Raw genomic sequence first — 19,077 nt, 5'->3', positions numbered from 1 at the left:
GTGTAAGCACATCCGGGCAGGGGCTGTTGGCAGAGTCAGGGTGAAAAGCCACGGGGAGGTCCTCTCATCAGGGAGTGGGCCAGACCCCCAAATGGTAGACAGGACAGCAGAGCCGGCTCAGTAAATGTAAAGAGTGGCCGAGCAAAAGCTGAAGGTCAAAGCTGGAGAGGGTATGAGGAGGGGCAGAAGTCGGGAGGAGGGGGCAGAGGAGGGAGATCATAAGCAGTCAAAGGCATCACAAGGCCAGAGATTAGGCAGACTGAGAGCAAACTGGAATGTGGGGGTGAAATGGGTCAGGGCAAGTGGTTGACAAAGGTGGTGAATAAGAAGCGGTTGACAGCGCTTGCTTTTATGGGATGCCAGTGCAAACACATCATGTGGTTCTGGTTCCATCCTCTCTGCTTTAAAGAAAAAATAGGTCATCTCTTCCCCTTTCAAATGCAAGTTGCAGGTACAGAATGAAGCTAAAGACCATGTGGCAGGGACTGACATGCATTCACTGGATAGTTACCAAGTCCTTTCCCTGAACCTCAGCCCCAAGCACAATATTCAAGGATAAGATGCCTTTTTCACCCAACCCAGAGCTGAGTTTCTCTGCTTCCAGTCTCAGGCCACCACTCCTACCCAGCTAATCTTCCAAACTACTATCAGCATGTTCATCCTGAAACAAAGACTTGATCACATCACTCCATGACTTAAAAATCTAACAAGTATGTCCTCACTGACTCTAGGACCTGATTTCCAGCGGTAGGCCATGCCACACAAAGCCCATCCTGATGAAACTATTCTCTGTCTTCTTTTCTAGCTTTATTTCCCATTCCCCCTTCTCATGCACCCTATAGTCTGGTCATTTTCCCCATCTGTGACAAACTAAGATTTAAAACATGCCTATTATTATTATTATTATTATTATTATTATTATTATTATTTTATTTTAGAGAGAGAGTGTATAAGTGGGGGAGAGGGACGGGGGGGAGGGAGAGAGAGAGAGAGAGAGATTGAGAGAGAGAATCTTAAGCAGGCTCTGTGCTTGGGGTGGAGCCTCGATGTAGAGCTTGATCCTATGACCCTGGGATCATGACCTGAGCTGAAATCAAGAGTCAGATGCTCAATTGACTGAGCCTCCCAGGTGCCCCTAAAATGCAGTCTTTAGCTGGCAGGCCTGATATGCACATCTCCCTCCTTTGCAGCCTGATACAAAGCTAATTATTTTCCCCAACCCCCCACAGAGTATTAGCTTCTCTGTGAAACCTTTCCTAAGAATGTTCCAAGGCAAGGGTGGTGATCCCTCTTCTGTGCTCACTAGGCTTTGCAAAAGTCTCTGACACATTACAGTCACTGCCCCCCACTGTCTATCCTTCCACTATGAGAGTGGAAAGCTCTGTCATTAAGGCCAAGGACAGAACAAGTGCTCAGTATGTGTTTCTTGAATTAAGGAGAGGGTTGAGATAAGTCAAGTTGTGTGTATTTGTTTTAATACACAGCCCTCAAGAAATTAAAGGGTTTATTTAGTTCTCCTTCAAAACTGCTCCTTAATTTCCACTGGAGTCTCATTCATCCATGATACTAACAGGGGGCAGAGGAGATATTGATGGAGGGAGGTGGCAGTGAGGAAGGGTAAGTGACCACACATAGTAGGTAGAGGCTACAGAACTATGAGCTGGATTGCCCAGCATGAGAAGATCGACTTGCTTCCATTCTCATGGCTCCTGCCTTCTCATTGTTGATTAAGGAACTGAGTAGTACAGCTAAACCAGGGAGGTGGGCCACGAAGTGATAAAGCAGTCTGTGTTGTATTTAGAATCAGCAGGGCTCATGCAGCCACAGTCTCAATATCCACCCACCCCCTCAATATCCATTCACCCCGGCCCTCATTTGGGGCTCGCCTTTGGCCATCCCCTGTGGCTCAGCATCCAACCTAGACATGGCTGCCCCCACAGGAAGGCCTTTTGCAGGTAAATGTGGAAAATACAGACTTCACAACTAGAGAATGAGATTAACTTGTTTGCTACCAAAACCATCAGAAGGGCCTAATGGCTTCTTAAAAGCGGAAGACAAAAATAACACTGGCAGGTGGAGATGTAATAGGAAAGATGGTGACATGGGAGACGGGAGCCTGGTGTCTCTACACTGGACTCCAGCCATAATGTGATGTGTGTGCTGTGTACAGTTACTTCCCTGCTCTGAAACTCAGATGTCAAACAAGCAGGTTGGATTAGATGATCCCCAAGGTCTCTTTCTAGCCCCACCGTACTATGATTGTACCACACCACCCATTCACTCACACATCTACTCAACATTTATTGAACACCTCTACCAGGATATTTGCTATCAAGGAAAAGTTAGAAGTTTGCACCAGATGCCAGTTGAATGCCATTATGTTTTGGGGAAATATGATTGGACATATACGTAAATAATAAAAAAAACACACACATACACATGGACATTTTATATTTCTTATCCCACCCCTCCAACTACACAGCAAACTTCTTTAAGCATGGATTATATACTCTGCATTTCTGAATAATCCCAGAGACTGACATCTAGAAATTATTCTGTTGATGTGTTTGACAATGTAAAGATGATTGTAAGACTAGCTACTAACACTTAGCACTTTCTATGTGCCAGGCTCTGCTTTGAGTGCCCTACATGTGGTAATTTACTTTGATCGTATAACTCTGTAGGTACATCTTGTGATTGCTATTATTACTACTATTACTTTCATCTTACATATGAGGACATTGAAGCACAGAGAAGTTAAGTTAGTTGCTCAAGGTTGCTCAGGGAGTGGCAGAATTGGGATTCAAACCCAGGTGGTCTGGCTCCAGTTGGAGCCAATATGCACTTCATGTAGTCCAAAGTATACAGCTACACTTAGAGACAAATAGTAAACATTTACTCTTGGGGCGGGGGGAACAACGAACAAACAGAACTATTAACAGGGGAACTATCCAGCAATAAGCCAGAAACATCAAATGATAAGTAAGAGCCATCCAGGTTAGTAAGGAAAGGAAGAGTGTGGCTGGAAGGACATCTCTTAATTTGTAATTTACCCAGCAGATCAAAAGAGTAGGGTGAAATGGGAGCGGACGGTGGGATTACATGCTCGAGGAACCTGGGTTAGAGAGGAAATACAAAAAAACTCGTTGAAGACAAATTCAAGACCCAACATATACTCTGATAGATCTACTTTGGTTAAGAAGCAGGACCCTGGAGTCAGCTGGACCCAGGTTCAGATCCCAGCTGCAGGACATTCATACAAGCTATGTGACCTGGCTGGGCAATTTATTTAAGCTCCCTGAGCCTCAGCTTCCTCACCAACAGGCACACTGTGTGGAATAAGTTAAGGCACAGGAAGCATTTAACATGACACCCAGCATACAGAAAATGTTCAAAGTTAACCACCATCACCATTCCTATTGTTTCTCCATTTCTCTACGGCCTTCTTAAATTGGTGAGTCTAAATGTAGAGCCAGGATGGTGATAAACTCACCCATGTTAATCAATGCCATGGTTAAAAAGAGAGACACTTGCTCCTCTAATGAGTTATGTTTCAGCTAATACTCCCTAGTGTCCCACCTGCTTTTTTCATTCCCCCAGCTGGTTCTTAGATTTGAAAAGAAAAAGGCCTCCATGGAGACCTGCACGCTTTTAACAATAATACAAAACAGAACGTCTGAGGTCAGGGTAAGCGAAGCCAAACAAATAAATCTTGCAGGATTGTGTTAACAAAACAAGGCTTAGTGGATCAGAGCGGGTAGGGTTCTGCCGGACTCAGGCCCTGCAGAGAAATGCCAAGCTCTGGTGAATTTCAAACACAAGGAGGTCAAATAGGAAGAGCAAAATATGGAGCACTTCAGAGTTCAGCATCAATGCTTGGCTGAAACCAGGAGAGCATTCTGTGCATGAAGGACCCCAGAAACCATGGATCAATCACACTCCTAGAACTCCACACCAGAAGGGTCTTACAGATCATCTATACAGCTTCTATGGAGGGCAACTTGGCAATAGCTATCATAATGGTAAGTGTATACTTATACTGGGAGGTACACTCTGAGACAGACACTAGCCTATGGGAGGTCCATCAGGGTACACTCCGAAGATCACCATCACTGGATGGGCAGTAAGAGGAAGAAAGCAGCACTGGGGGGAAGGAGAAGGCAGGCTGCACTGCCATCTCACCAAAGAGCTCTGAAGCTGGGAGCTTCAACTCCTTCAGAGTTGTCCCAAACTGAGGTAAATGGGCAAGGTCTTCATACTGTCCAGTCACTGAATGTGGCTGCCACCAGGAAAGAGATGTTGTGAGCTTGGACAAGTCAGCTCTCCTCACCTGAGGCACTTCCAAAAGAGGGCTGACTGCTGAGAGCTGGCTTCTGGTAGCAATGCCAGCAGCTGGGGAAAGTCCTTTATTCCTCAAGGTGCATTACAGCACCCACAGCATACAATACTCCTGGGGCTCGTTCTATTTCCAGGAAGGAATCCTATGGATATGCTACCAAATGTTTGAAATGACATAAGTTCGGCATTATTTGTATTAGTAAAATTATGAAATATAAATTATTGGATATCCATATGACAGCACCCTTGGCAATCATTAACAAGAATGAGGCAGCTCTGCACATACTCTTGCGGAATCACAACCAGATACATTAAGTGAGAAAGGGTATGGAACAGTACAGATAAGTATGTGTGGACTTTGAACAGCTAAAGGGATAGACTGTATTGCTCACTGTCTATTGCCACCCAGTCCCACACCCATCCTTGTCTCCTGCACTATGGGGGCTGAAAGCCTAAATCTATACTTCCCAGATTCTTTTGCCACATGGTTCCAGTTAATTTCTACCAATGGGAGTCATTTATGCAAGAGTTGAAGTTAGGAAGGAGGTAGCGATCATTCTGCTTCTGGTGGTAGTTATGAAAGCTTCCCCAACAGCCTCAGCAGATACAGCAGGTTGGTGGCAATTCCTACAGCATCAGTGGGAGAACAGGCTCTGGGTTCTCCACTGGCCATAGTGGTAGTGACAACAGCAGCAGTGAATGTAGGGCTGTTGTGGCTCTGGATATGATTTTCCCTTTTGAACCATTTGGAATCAATCCTCCCATTAAATTTTCTTCTGAAATATCTATAGTGGTTAATGTTTTTTGAACAAACTGCTATTTATGAAAAACAAAGGAAAATACACATATATGTATATTTGATCATTGCATTTAAAATCTCATCTGACTTTGGCTCAGGTTATGATCTCATGGTTTGTGGGTTTAAGCCCCGCATTGGAGGCTATGCTGACAACACGGAGCCTGCTTGGGATTCTCTCTCTCTCCCCCTCTCTCTCTCTCTGTCCCTCCCTAACTCATGCTTTTTCTCTCTCTCAAAATAAAAAAAATAAACTTTGGAAAAAAACAGATAGTTGCCCAAGAAACTAGTGGCTAAATGAACTGGTTAATAATGGTTAAAGAAAACAGATTAGTAGGGGCAAGGTTGGAGGTAGACTTTTTATCAGATACCATTTTTTACCTTTTCAATTTTTGGCTATATGTATATATTACCTTTACCCAAAATAAAAAGAGAAAAATAATAAAGGTTCATCTCCTATTAGGTACATAAATTTCCTGTGAAATATTCCCAACAATAACCACCCAGTTTCTGCTGGAACTCCCCACCTACCCAAGGGGCATGGCCCAGTCATCATTACTCTACTGATTAATAGTTTCTGTTTAGAGCAAGTTGAAATCCATGTTCTTGTAGAATTGTACTATTAGACTGAACTCTAATCCTAGTGACAGAATCGAGGGTGGTTTTTCAGCACACCTGCACATGAAGCCTGGGTTCAAATTCCTCCTTTATCACTCATTTCATACAGGGTATTTAACCTTTCTGAGCCTCACTTTCCTCATCTGCCAAATGGGGGAGTCATTCATAGCAGCCATCTCAAAGGGTGGTGGTGAGAATGAAATAAGGTTATGCATGTGAAATGACTTAACCAACATATCTGGTTATTGCCCTTGACATCTGCACACTGGCAGAAAAATGCAATAGACAGTAGGAGGGCTCCGAAGTCAGGCTGCCTGGGTTCCAAGACAGGATCCTGCCAATTAAAAGTCGGGCAACCTTGGGAAAGCTACTTATTCCCTTTGAGCCTCAGTTTCTGTAAGATGGAGGCAATGACAGTGTCATCCCAACAATGAAAAGCATTCAGCCTTACCTTGCAAGTGTTCAACATACAGTAACTTACTATCTCACCTACTCCTTCAGATGACAGATACTCTGCACAGAGCAAATGGGATCCTACCAAAGCCTGTTCTGCCTCCGCACTAAACGTCTCCAGTTCCTTATGCTGGTCCACTGTGCTCAGGGATGTCAGACTCCACTTACACCAATCACTCTCCTCAGAAGGTATTCCATGGAATACCTCCTTATGGTGTGACACCAAAATGGGATCTGTCACTAGAGTCTGACTAGCATAGTATCTGCGTGTGTGTATGCATGTGCATGCACGTGTGAGTGTGTCACAGAGTGTATTGTGACAGAGACAGGGTGTGCATGTGCTGTGTGTGAAAGAGTGTGTGCTTATGTGCGCATGTGTGCTTATGTACCATCGCCTTCCTGGGTTCTAAATGCTGTACTTTGATAATGTAGCCTGAAGTAGCATCAGGTTTTGGGGGAGCAGCAACCATTAGCTGGTTTATCGAGAACCTAATATATGTGCCAGAAACCACGCTAAGTTTGTAATTTACACGGACTCATTTAATCCACACAAAAACTCTAGGGGGCAGATATTATTATCCTCATTTTTCAGATGAAGAAACATGCATAGAGATGTTATAAATAGAAGGTCAACAACTAAAATACTGTAGAGCTGAGATTCATCTCCACACAGCTGAGATCCACCCTGAAGCCAGTCTTAACCTCCACTCTATACTTCTTCCACAAATATTAAGAATTTGTTCAAATCTTAGGTCTTTCCTTTCCTCATGTGATTTTAGTAAGCTAAGTCTTTCTAGTCTTGCTCTTCTTCCGCTGAGTCTTTCCATAGGGAAAACTCCATGTTTTCAATATGAAATTTGATTGTATCTAATTTAATATAGCATATTCTCTCTCTCATTCAGCTTCAAGCCATCAGCAAATGTAATTTGATAAGTCTCTATTTAGGAACAGAACAAAGCCAAGGGCACAGCCCTTAAGCAAGCCGTTACATGTATTTCTCTCAAGGTGTATCTCTACCAAGTAATCATTTCCTAGTCCGGGTACTGTTCAACCTGTTCCCAACTCACCAATCTGAATTAACATTCAACCTTCATTTCTGTATCTTGTTGATAATTATTTCTTGAAATGTCACATGGTCTTTACAGTTAATCTCTACAGCAAAGGTCCATTTGAAGAAAGGTTGTCCCATAAAGAACTGTGGATGGAAGGCTGACGTGGGTATGCAAAATATATACACGATGCTGTTGAGTGTTTAAACTATTTTAAGAGAAAAATCCCACCTTTGCTTCCATAAGACATTTGAGTTGAGGAAATATATGAAGAGCAGAAGATGAACAGGACTTGAATCAAGAGCCTTTTCTGGGATCCATACACATCCACCTAACCCCATCCCAACTCCTACATCACACAAAGGCAGGACTCAAAGGGAGCCACTGGCATTCGTATGGAAATGTGTGGCTTTGTCCAGCTTCCATCACTAGAGTCAAGGGCAGATTCTTTACCTTCTCTTGCCTTTCTTTCCATCTGCTAGAGCAGACATTGGCATTCCTTATGCCTTGGTACCTCTATTATCATGGAGGAAAGTCTCACCATTGTAATTGCAGCCTTTTTTTATTAGAAAGGAATGAAACCCACGGCTCTGTCCCACCAAGTCCTAGTCTGCTAATTTCTCAGAACTGAGTCTGTTTGATATTAATCCATTCATCAACCTCATTGCTTAGTCCCACAGAGGGGTAACTTGTACCTGTGGAGAAAAAGACCCTTTGCCTCAAATATAAATAGAGGAGAATTTGACATGCTGGCACCCTGGCTGGAACGTCTCAGACCTTCTGAGGACACTGCTGTGAGGCCCCACAGAGTCAATAGGGCATTCTGGGTAATAGAATGCAACATGATGCAGTCCCCCCTTTGGCCTCCCCAGAGTTTCTTGATTCGTGGCTCTGCAAGAGCTGAGGCAAGCAGTTTTTGAACTGGGGGGAAGAGGGTGGAGAGAAGGGGCGGAGGCTTCCTCTAGGCCAACCACAACTAACTCATTCGCTCTGTCCAGCAAAACCCAGACAGTGCAATTATCTGGTTAATTTGGCCCTTCGTTGGGAGACAGACTTCCAAAATGTGAGGCCAGCTCAGACTAAACAGTGCCTTCCATCCTAAGACTTTTCCCAAGTGCGAGAGGATACATGTGAGATTCCTGGGGGGTTGCTTATGTGTCCCACCTATTCATCCAGATGGAAAAGGCAAACAATTCGGACTCTAAGATGGGTTTAGGAAGGCATGTCTTTCAGGGAAAAATGCCCAAATAACCTGCTATTTGGTCGCTTGGCTAATTTCCCTTCCGGTTTCTATGGAGGGGGATGGCTGGAAATCAGGATGACTCTAAATTAGCCAACATTTTCCAGAATGATTGTAGCCTTCATTGATTGGCTGAGTGTCCCCAGAGCCCCTGAGTGAGTTATTCTTAGGGCAATTATCAATGATGCTCCTGATGACTCCTACTCATAGATTTTGTGCCCATAAGTGGGTCTAGGGGCATCACTGAGATAAGTGGGTAAAATTAAAACATGCCTCTGGGGTTTTCACAAATGGGAGGAGACAGGGCTAGCTGAATTGGCAACTGAGCGTTTACCAAATGGTTTATGGAAAACCCAGATTTTTGAGAGAAGATTAAGAAACAGTGATTTATCTCCCTTGGAAACTGACAAGCAGCCTGGAATCTGTGGAATCTATCAGTTATTCATTCTGCAAATATTTCTTCAGTTCTAGAATGTGCCAGGCCCTGTGCTACTTAACAAAGAGAGTTCCAAATAGTCATTGTCCCTACACTCATGCAAATAATCCCACACCTAAATATATGGATAAGGGCTAGGAAGGCCAAGTTGGACATTATGATAGGGAATAACCAGGTTAGCCGATCTAGATCCAGGTGTGAGGGCTCAGAGAAGGAGTCTTTGAGGAAGAGATTTAAAAGTGAACACTTTAAAGAATCTATTTGCTTGTTTAGAAAGATCACCCTGGCTTTAGTACTAAAAATAAATGGGAAGTGGGTGAAAAGATAGAATTAGAAGGCTATTGATTAGGTAGACTGGATGAGAGTTGATGATGGTTCAGCCAAGGATCTAGATAGTAAGGATGGAAAGAAGTAGATGGACTGGAGACAGGGTTGTGGAGTCAACAGGTTCTGGTCCCTGAATAGGTGTAGTGGCAGGGGGAGGGGAGGCACCTAGGAGAATGTACAGGCTTCTGGCTAATGTGGAAGGTTAGAGGGTGCCACTCTTTATTGAGAGACGGAACTTGGGAGGACAAGTAGGTTGGGGCTAGGGGAAGATGATGTGTCCTATTTTGAAGTCAACCAAACTAGACTCCTACCATCCCATACCTGTACTTCCAGCCTCCTTAAAATTGCTCACACTGCTTCCTTCTCATGTACTCTTCATGTTGCCATCTCCACTTGTGGAAATCCTACCCATCCTTTAAGATGCCCTCCAAATACCACCCTCTCCTCAGAGCCATCCTGACTCCCTCAATTAGTTGTGGCCTCTGCTGCCCATAGCGCCAAATTGGACCTCTCTTTCTTGGATTTTACTTGTAATGAGGTTCTGTGAAGACTTATCTTGCCTCCCATCCTAGACCACAAAATTTTGGGGACAGAGCCTCTGTCTCTATATCCTCATTCCCCATGTTAGCTAGCTAGCATAGTAGACAGACGCTTGACAAACATTTGTTAAGTGAACAAAAATAACCTGCTCTTTGCCATGGAAGGAAAACCAGTAGACATTGGACTGACTTGAAAGCCACAGGATCAAATTGAAATTCAAGTTTAAGGTGTTTTAATACTAAGCCAACTCAAATTGGATGCTCAGAAAGGCTTTCTGTTCCTCCAACACACCAAACTCAAAGAATGCTGAAAATGTCACACCCCTCTATTTTCTTATTGCACTTTTCTGAGTTCATCTTATAGTAGAGACCTTGTCTATCTTATTAACAATTTGTCTTTGATGATGATGATGCTATGACGATGATAAATGAATAACATTTACTAAGTACCCAGTATGTGCCAGGCGCTGTTCCAAGTACTTTTCATAGACTAACTCATTTGATCCTCATAGTCACCCTATGAAATTCATGCTATTACACCAATGAGTTACACCAATGAAATTGGTGCTGTACAACAATCAGTTGTACAGATAAACAGAGTTGCAAAGAGTTTAAGTACTGCTCAGCCAAGGGGTGGCACCAGGATTCAAACCTCGACTCTGGCTCCAGAGCCCATGCTCTGATGTGCTCTCCTAAGGCTGAGCACCATACATGGCATTTAGAAGGCCCCCAACAAGTGTTCACTGAATGAACGGAAGGAGCCCTAGATCTGGAGATCACAAGTTCTAGTCCTAATTCTGCCACTGACTTCCTATATAGCCTTCAACAAGTCTGTATTTCTTTCCCCATAAAATGAGGTGCCTGGATGCTGATATTAACAGTAACAACAAGAGTCAGTATTCATAATTCTAGCTTCTTTTGAGGTTTTAAATCATCTAATCCCAACAACAATGATACAAGAAGATTGAGGCACAGAGCGAGTAAGTCACCTGCCCATTATCTATTAAATGAGAGAGCTGGGATTCAAACCCACTGTGTTCCCTAGTCCAACTGGTTCCAAGGAGATGCCTTGGGGGCCATGGGGAGAATAGGGAAGATGGAGCAGGTTGGAGCAGACAGACTTTTGGGTTCCCCATGCCCATCTAGTCAGAGAACATCTACTTGTCTCTAGTTTGTAGAATGGGCTCCTACTTGAGATTTCCTCTGAAGAAAGGTTATGATGCTAAAACAAACAAACAAAAAAACACATTAAACTAAAGAAATGTAATAAAATTCCCAGGTATAAGCCTGGATTTTCTAGTAATCTTGGCTCATGGTAGCCACATAAGATGAGGATCAAGGCTGCTCCTGGGAATGGCTCCTGCTGTGGAAAACATCAGGGCGACAGCACGAAAGACCCAGCTCCAACCTACCTGCTCCACTCGGATTTCAATCTCTCCATTCACCTTCTTTCCATGAAAGTATTTGGCCCTGTTAAAGAGAGGAAGAAAACTACTGAGTAAGGATGCAGACTGCTTTATTATTTTCTCCCTTCTCTCAAAATCCTTACCCCCAGGGGCACATGTCAGACACATTTGTAACTTCATGCTCTTTCCTCCCACCTTGACTACTTTTCTAATTATTTTTCTAATTATTTTCTAATTATTTGTATTTTCTAATTATTTGTATATACTATGATTTTCTAATTATTTGTATATACTATGTGCAAGAGGATAAAAATACTGGATGGGAAGATTGGAGACTCAGGTTCTGTTTCTACTTGGCAACCCTGTTTCAATTTTATAATCTGTAGAAGGAAGATAATATCTGTGTGACTTATTTCTAAGGGCTATTTTAAAGATCAAATGAGATAAAGAATCCTACAAAAGTAAATAATGCAGAATTATTTTATTATTGTATTGAGTTATACTCTACATACTCCATAAATTATCTATCCATCCACCCATTCCTCCATTTGTCCATCTGTCCAATGAAGCCGCCCTCATCTGTCCTTTTATCCATCCATCCATCCATCCATCCATCATCTTTCCTCTATATCCCTACTTCTATCTTCTCATTATCAGTAAATAGCATCCCATCTACCCATTGCTCAAGGCAGAAACATAGACATCATTCTTGTTACCCCTTTCTCTCTCCCTATCTCCATTGATTCTACATTCTAGTTATTTCCCAAATCTATCCAAATGCCCATTTTTCTCAGTAAGCACCATAATCTTGGCCCCCTTCCTCTCTCTTCTCATATAGACTTTCTTTTCATACTCTTCTTTCATAGTACTTATTACAATTATAGTTAGTTATAATTGGTAACTGTGTTTAATGCCTGTGTCTCACTAAACTATAACACAACTACTTAGAGTAAGGCACAAATACTCCCAATACCTACCAGAGTGCTTAACACAGAGTAGGAGCTCAATTAATATTTGCTGGATGAATAAATGAGTGGAGACAGATGGGGAAAAAAACCCTACTTGTTGAGTATTTACTCTGTGCCAGAAACTGTGCTGTAGGCTTGAGACTATATAGCCTTTCTCATTTAATGCTTACAACCACCACCATGAAGAAGGCATTATTATTTCCATCCTATAAAAAAGAAAACTGAAACCCAGAGAAACGAAATATTTTGCCTGAGGGACTAGAGTCCTGGACTTCTAATTCCACATCTATGCTTTTGCTCAACCCTGAAAAAAAGCAGCAAATGTTGGGGTACTCTGGGTTTAGATGTCCTCCCACACACAAGGCAAAAGTAATAAAAGTTTCCATTTGCTCTTTTGGATTTTTGGTATGGAGAAACTAATAGTTCTTCGTCACTTGCTGTAAACCGAGCACTGTGTTAAGCATTTCCATAAACCATTCTGGGGCAGAGACAGCTTTTTGTTCCAATACCCATTCTCCTCTTCCCCACAATAAGAGAGTTTACAGATTGAGACACACACACACACACACAAGAATGAATATCCCAACTCTCCATTCAGCTAGGGGTGGCCATGTGACTGAGTTCTAATCAATAATTTGTAAGTAGTACATCCAAGAATCTTCTTCGTTTCCTCTATTCTTTTTCCTGGAACATCCATGTTACCATCTATTTTTTCAGCCTTCCATTTGTGAAAAAAAGAATCCTTCCTACAGATTCTCTGACCAAGCTTCAGTCTGTTTGCTTCCAAAGAGTCTCTATCTACACTTAGGCAATGCCAGTGGAGTTCACCTCTTTCCAAGACTGCCCAAATCGCTGACTGATAGCTCTAATATTAAGATAATTTTTTCTTACTAGATTGACAGGCTTAGACATGCAAAACTTTAGTGGTATAGGAGCTGTTGTTGTGACTTGAAAGGATGGTTTTGTTATCTCTCCCAGACATGGTGTTTGACAAAATGTGCAGTGAGGCTCATACAAAGGGAACCTTTCCACATAGTTTGTGAATTTTATCACGAATCCTTAAAGGTAGTGTCTGCAAACTTCAGACACTGGGATAAGTCCACCTCTCATATCTGTGGGGGCCTGGGGCAAGAGAACAAATGGACACCTGTGCATCATATGTCTAATATTTACAATTGATAAACAAAGCTAGCAAACATTTAAATAAAACATGCCTCTCTTCCTTCCTTGACAAAGACAACTTCATCATGATCTGGAGGGGTCAGAACTTCAACTTCTTGGAATTCTTAGAGTTCTCCCCAGAGCCAGGCGGCATGGGGACTGCCTTCTCTTGGTTCCTACAGTCTTCCCTGATTCTCTTCCCACCCTCCTCTCAATCCTGAATCACCTGGGCTTCTTGTGCAGGCTCATGGATAGCTCAGCCCACAGGCCACACTCCATCTCCTCACTCATTTCCCCATCCACCATTCTTCCTTGGCCATGCCTTCCAAGGATGGACCAGGGAACTGGCCTACACAGGGCATGGAATTGGGCCAGGGTCCCTTTGGGCAAAGAATTCTAGGGTTCTTTGTATCCACTGCATGGTATAAGGGTGCAATTTGTGGGGTCCTGGCACAGGGCCCTCCTTTGCTGTCAGAAGGGGTACAGCTAGTCAAGGCTGTGTGGCTCAAGGCAAAGTTCCCCCTAGCTTAGGTTTAAAAGATGTACTCGGTGGGCCTGGGACCTCATAATAGTAACTAATGAGAACAATCACTGGTACACTGGAAAAAGCATGGTTTGGGCAAAGTCTGAGCCATACAACTCACTCACCACATGTTCTAAGCCAAGGTACTTAACCCCTCTAGGACATGGTCTTCTCATTTGTCAAGCAGTGATAACATCTACAGCCAAGCCTGTAGTGATCAATTCACCTCATCCTCTATGCAACAAGGCAATAGAGTGTAGTAGACTCAGGGCAACCACATGGATGGACTCTCAGCTCTACCACTTACTCACCGTGAAACCTTGGGTAAGTCTACTCAACCTCCATGTGCCTGAGTTTCCACATTTGGGAAGTAGGGTTAGTAACTATCTCACAGCGTTGTTGTAAAGATTAACTGAGACAAGATGTATAAAGCACTGAGAACAGTTCCTGCACATAGTAAGCTCCAATGTATACAGCCCAGGGCCTAAAATAGAATCAACAACAACAAAGAAATATTGAGTGTTTTCTCTGTACCCTCATGGAGGTTACAAAACAGAAATGTGATTCACCTCCTTTTGATCTGTTCCATCAGTGCAATGAGCGATGGGTGATGATAATAATAATAAATAGACACTGTTGGTATATAAGGCCTGCTAGTACCTTCATATCCCTCCTCCTATTAGACCCTACTAGGTAGGGCAGGGATCAGTCCCCACACATTCCAGATGGAGAAGTCCCTGTTCAAAGATACATAAAAACTCTAAGTGGCACCAGTGAGTTAGATCTTGTGCTTCAAGATTTTCGGGATTCAGCAGGACCCTGCTGACATTGGCCATTTCTCCTCCAGTTTTCCATCCATCTCACGGACACACTCAACTTCCTGCAACTCCCTAGCCATGTCCCACACTTTACACCACTGAGCCTTTGCACCCACTGCTCTCTCTGCTTAGGATGGCTTCTTGCTCTTCTCTGCCTGGCTGCCTCCAAGATCCTCGCTCACCTCCTTTATCAAGTTTTCCTTGAAAGTGCCCCCCTAATGAGGCTGGGTTAGGTGTTCCTCCTTGGGGTTCCCACAGCATCCTGTACTTTACAGGATGTATCAGTCCATGTTGTAATGGCACAGTGTTTGTCTGTACCCTGCCCCAATACACCTAGTCTATGAGCTCCTGGAAACCTGATACTGTGTCAGTGCTCAATGAATTCAGTGTCTGGCACAGAGTGCCAGGGCACAAGGCACATGTGTAACGAATGTTTGCTAACTGGGTAAATGAACAGTCTTCCAAGGATAAGCCATAACGTATCCTGTCCTCAAGACACTTTACTGTCATCTACTGGCACACTGTTGTAATACACTTACAAATCTGCACTGATTACAGTGTGGGGTCGTTGTACAGTGTCCAACCTGAATGACTGGAAGCCCTCAACTCGATTCTAACCAGAACCCAGAGCACTTTATACCATACGAATACCACCCAAGCAGCTCTAGCCTTCACAAGGCCTCACCTTCCCAGGAAAAACACTTGTTTTGCCCATCTCTGGAATGTTTACTGCAGAGCCTGGCAGACAGACTTGGGCTGAAGCTGAGGGTCAGGCAGTCCATCCCCCTGCCTGGCTGGGAGTCAGAAGTCTGTCTCCTGACAGGCCACACAGACTGCTGCCTCCTTGCCGGGGGCTCATTCAGGCTTGAGCTGCCTCTGAACAGTTCTGTCTGGCAGAGGGAAGGGTAGGGATGGTCTGGAATTCTAGATGCCTTGGGGGCTGGGATTGCTGCCTTTGTAACTGTGTGGCTGTTTGACCTCAGGCAAAACGGACGGCCTCACTGTGCCCGAAGGCTGTCTCCCTAATGCAGACTTCTTCCTAATGCCCCAATATGTTTATTCTTATAATGAGCTCCTGAATATCCCAGCCAATCACTCAAGGCCTTGGCCTTGGGAAGGGGGTGGGGGAAACTCTTGATTCCAGGAAGCTTCCTTCTCTGTGGGTGGTCTCATATTTTACTGCCACATCAGAGGCACCAGGAAGGAGAATATTATAAAACCAGCGCTGCCTGGGGTGGGAAATCCCAAGTTTGGGGAGGCGGGATGTGGTGTGTGAATGAGATTTATGAGGAGCGGGTACTCAGTTCTTTCATGGCGACAGCAGGGGCAGAAGGAAGAGGAGAATTAGCACAAACAGGATCCACCTGTGTCCAAGCGACACCCTCCTAATAAATGTGTCTGGGATGTAGAGTCAATGTGGCTGGGCCTTGGCTATGTCCTTCCCAGGAAGGAGGGGTCAGGAATGTTCTGTCTCAGGCACAGCCCTCTTCCCACAGGTCCCCCCTGTAGGGGGAGGGAGGGAGGGCAGGGATGCAGGGATCTGGCCCAGGAGAGTCTCATGTTTCTGATGCAACATATTGGTTGCTTATTTGTGGCCTGGACTTAAGCAGGGGAAGATGGGCTATGGATCATGCAGGAAATCATTGAAGGTAGACAGGCTCAGGGCTTTCCCAGTCAGCAAGATGAGAATCACATGGCATGCCGGTTGGATGGAGGTGTGGCAAAAGCAGGACCTTTGAATACAGAGGTCCAATTCAGAGATCCATTCTGGCTCCATTACTTACTTGAAAAAAATAACTAACCTGCCTGGCCCCTTCCCACGGCCAGCGGGAACCCTCCAATGGTGGGGCAGCCTCTCCATACCACCTTGCAATTAGGGAACTCCAGTGAGTTAGGAAGGGGAGGGATCCTCTGAGGATGACAAGGCCCCTTGCACCCATACAGGGATCTCTCTCTAGAGGTAAGAAACTAGAGCCCCAAGTCACTGGATATGACAAATGGCCCCTCATTGGCTTCTGACAGCAATAGAAAAGGAGATTTTCATGAGTAGGTCTGGTCACTATTCACTCCCTTATTTAACCACCATTTGCTGGGCCTCATATAGACCAGGCACCCTATTAGGCATAAGGGGAAAGGTTGCTCCACAAGTGCCAGCTCTCGTGGAACTCACATGCTCCCAGAAAAGTCAGAAAACTAACTAGGTGAAAAAGAAGTGGTAAGAATAAAATGCACAAATGCACAAATGGTATGAATACAATGCACAATGGATGATAAGATGTGAAGAGCAGGGGAGATCTGACTCAGGTTGGTCAGGAAAGCCTTCTTCAAAAGACACTTAACACATATTTATTGATCAACTACTATGGGCCAGAGCCTATAGGCTCCAAGGAAGTAAGTATGAAGAAAACATAGTCCTTGGCCTCAGGGAGCTTACTACCTAACAGGAGGGAGAGACTCATAAATGGACAATGACCACACAGGGCACCAGCCCAAAGATCCAGGTCAGCCCACAGAAGGGACACCCAACCTAGTCTAAGGGTCAGGAGCCACTTCCTTGGTAAAGTGGCCCAGGTCATCCATTAACCAATCCAGTATTTGGAGCCTATTCTTTGCCAAGGCCAAAGGCTACAAAGATGACTGTGAGAGGCTCTGGATGTGTGTGTATGTGTGAAAGGCACAGACAAGAGCAAATGAGTTGGGCAGATGCTGGGGGTACTCAGGGAGGGGACAAATCTTCCTGGGGCATGTCCTAAATGTGCAGGAAAAATGAGTAGCAGGCATGGTACAGAAGACCTAGATTTGAGTTGGCAGCTGGGGTACCTGCTACACGATTTTGGACAAGCCGTTACCTTCTCATCTGTAGAACAGGGATAGTAAGATCTACCCACAGGTTAGCATAAGGATGCAGATTTGAAGGACTCTGGGAACCTGCCAAAAACGTGCTAGCAAGTGTGCTACTCCCTGGTGGGCTGCGAGGGTGGAACTTCACCTCTCCAGGTAAAGAGGTAGATGGGCACTGCTAGCACTGGAGACAGATCCAGGTCCTGTCTAGCTCTATTTATTTCCTTGTACTGCCTCAGACAGACATCGACCTTCCCAAGCCCCAGTTTCATTTGTAAGTGCCCATGAATGATATCCTGACACATGGCAGATGTTTAATGTCCCTCTCTTTCTCTCCTGACCTTCACCAGGATGGGAAGAGGGCTGAAGTCAGTTGGGTGTGTCCCTGGGGAAGTGACATGTCATTTTCTCTCTCCAAGAGGAGGAGGAAGGTGGCAGTATCTTCCTTCCTCTAAATGAAACTCCTGCTTCATGTCTAGCCTAATGGAAACCTGCCTGGACTTCTCCCTGGAATCACCTCTTCCTCCCCAGTATAGGCCTTTAGGGTACACAAAGTCATCAGCCACCCACTTATCATGACTGCAGAAATCACGCTAGAATGTCATCTCAGTCCTTACCCCTCTCCTTGCCAAAGACCCTACACTGTGTCACCTTCATTCCTACAGATATTTGAAAGTCCACAATCTTTATTACACAAAGAGAATTAGTTAACATTTAGAAGGCTAAGCCATTCCCCACCCCCATCCCCTGCAAACATTTAATGAGCATCTGCTAAGAGCCCAAGCTGGGGAAATGCCCATGGAAAGGTAATACACTGAAAAATAATTCATACCAAGGTACAAGTGACTAATATCTGATCATTCCAGAAAAGGGTATAAGAAAAGATGGTATAAGGAGGATGAGAAGGGGACCATGAGAATATTGAGTGTTTGATTTAGAAAGGGGGAGCTGGGGGTTAGGGGGCAGCAGTGCCTGGGTGGTTCAGTTGGTTAAGAGTCCAACTCTTGATTTCAGCTCAGGTCATGATCCCATGATCCTGGAGCCCCACATGGGATGGAGCCCCAGGTTGTGGGATGGAGAGATTCTCTCTCTCCCTCTGCCTCTCTCCCCCATATGCACACTCTCTTCCTCTCTAAAACAAATAGAAAAATTTAAGTCCAAAAATAAGACTGTGGACTTCATGAAGTTTACCAGTTGGCAACTTCTGATAAAGAAGATAGGAATCAGGATAAATATGTATTCTAGCTCTTCTGGGTCTGTTTCCCAGCTAGACTGTATGTACCATAATGGCAGGAGGGCTGTTTTGTTTAGTGCAATACTATGGTCTAGCGCAGTGCTGGGCACATAGGGGACCTTGGATAGATGGGTGGATGGATAGAAGCATGCATGCTCATACAAGATATGAGGCCTTTCAAGGTGTGAAGGGCAGGGCACAGAAGGAAAAGGCTGAGAGGTTATTTTTCATCCACTCTTCCCTCCTTCACTCCCATCCATCCATTTATTTACCCTTCCTTCCTTCCTTCCTTCCTTCCTTCCTTCCTTCCTTCCTTCCTTCCTTCCTTCC

The 19,077-nt window shown here is 44.3% G+C and overlaps 1 protein-coding gene across 1 annotated transcript in view; it reads right to left on the bottom strand.

Moving 5' to 3' along the window:
- Positions 1-13,637, bottom strand: part of SYN3 (synapsin III) — a 409,364-nt gene extending 395,727 nt beyond the window's left edge. The window contains exons 1-2 of the mRNA XM_040491835.1: positions 13,558-13,637; positions 11,209-11,266 (exon numbers count right to left, since the gene is read on the bottom strand). Coding sequence (XP_040347769.1) covers positions 11,209-11,266; positions 13,558-13,637 — 138 coding nt within the window. The remainder of the gene's footprint in view (positions 1-11,208; positions 11,267-13,557) is intronic.
- Between the last annotated feature and the right edge of the window lie 5,440 nt (positions 13,638-19,077).

Source organism: Herpailurus yagouaroundi, unplaced genomic scaffold (assembly GCF_014898765.1).
Source record: "Herpailurus yagouaroundi ecotype Mexico unplaced genomic scaffold, PumYag 182, whole genome shotgun sequence".
Lineage (NCBI taxonomy): Eukaryota > Metazoa > Chordata > Mammalia > Carnivora > Felidae > Herpailurus > Herpailurus yagouaroundi.
The sequence above is the reverse complement of the archived record's forward strand: the minus strand, read 5'-3'. Positions and strand labels throughout refer to the sequence as shown.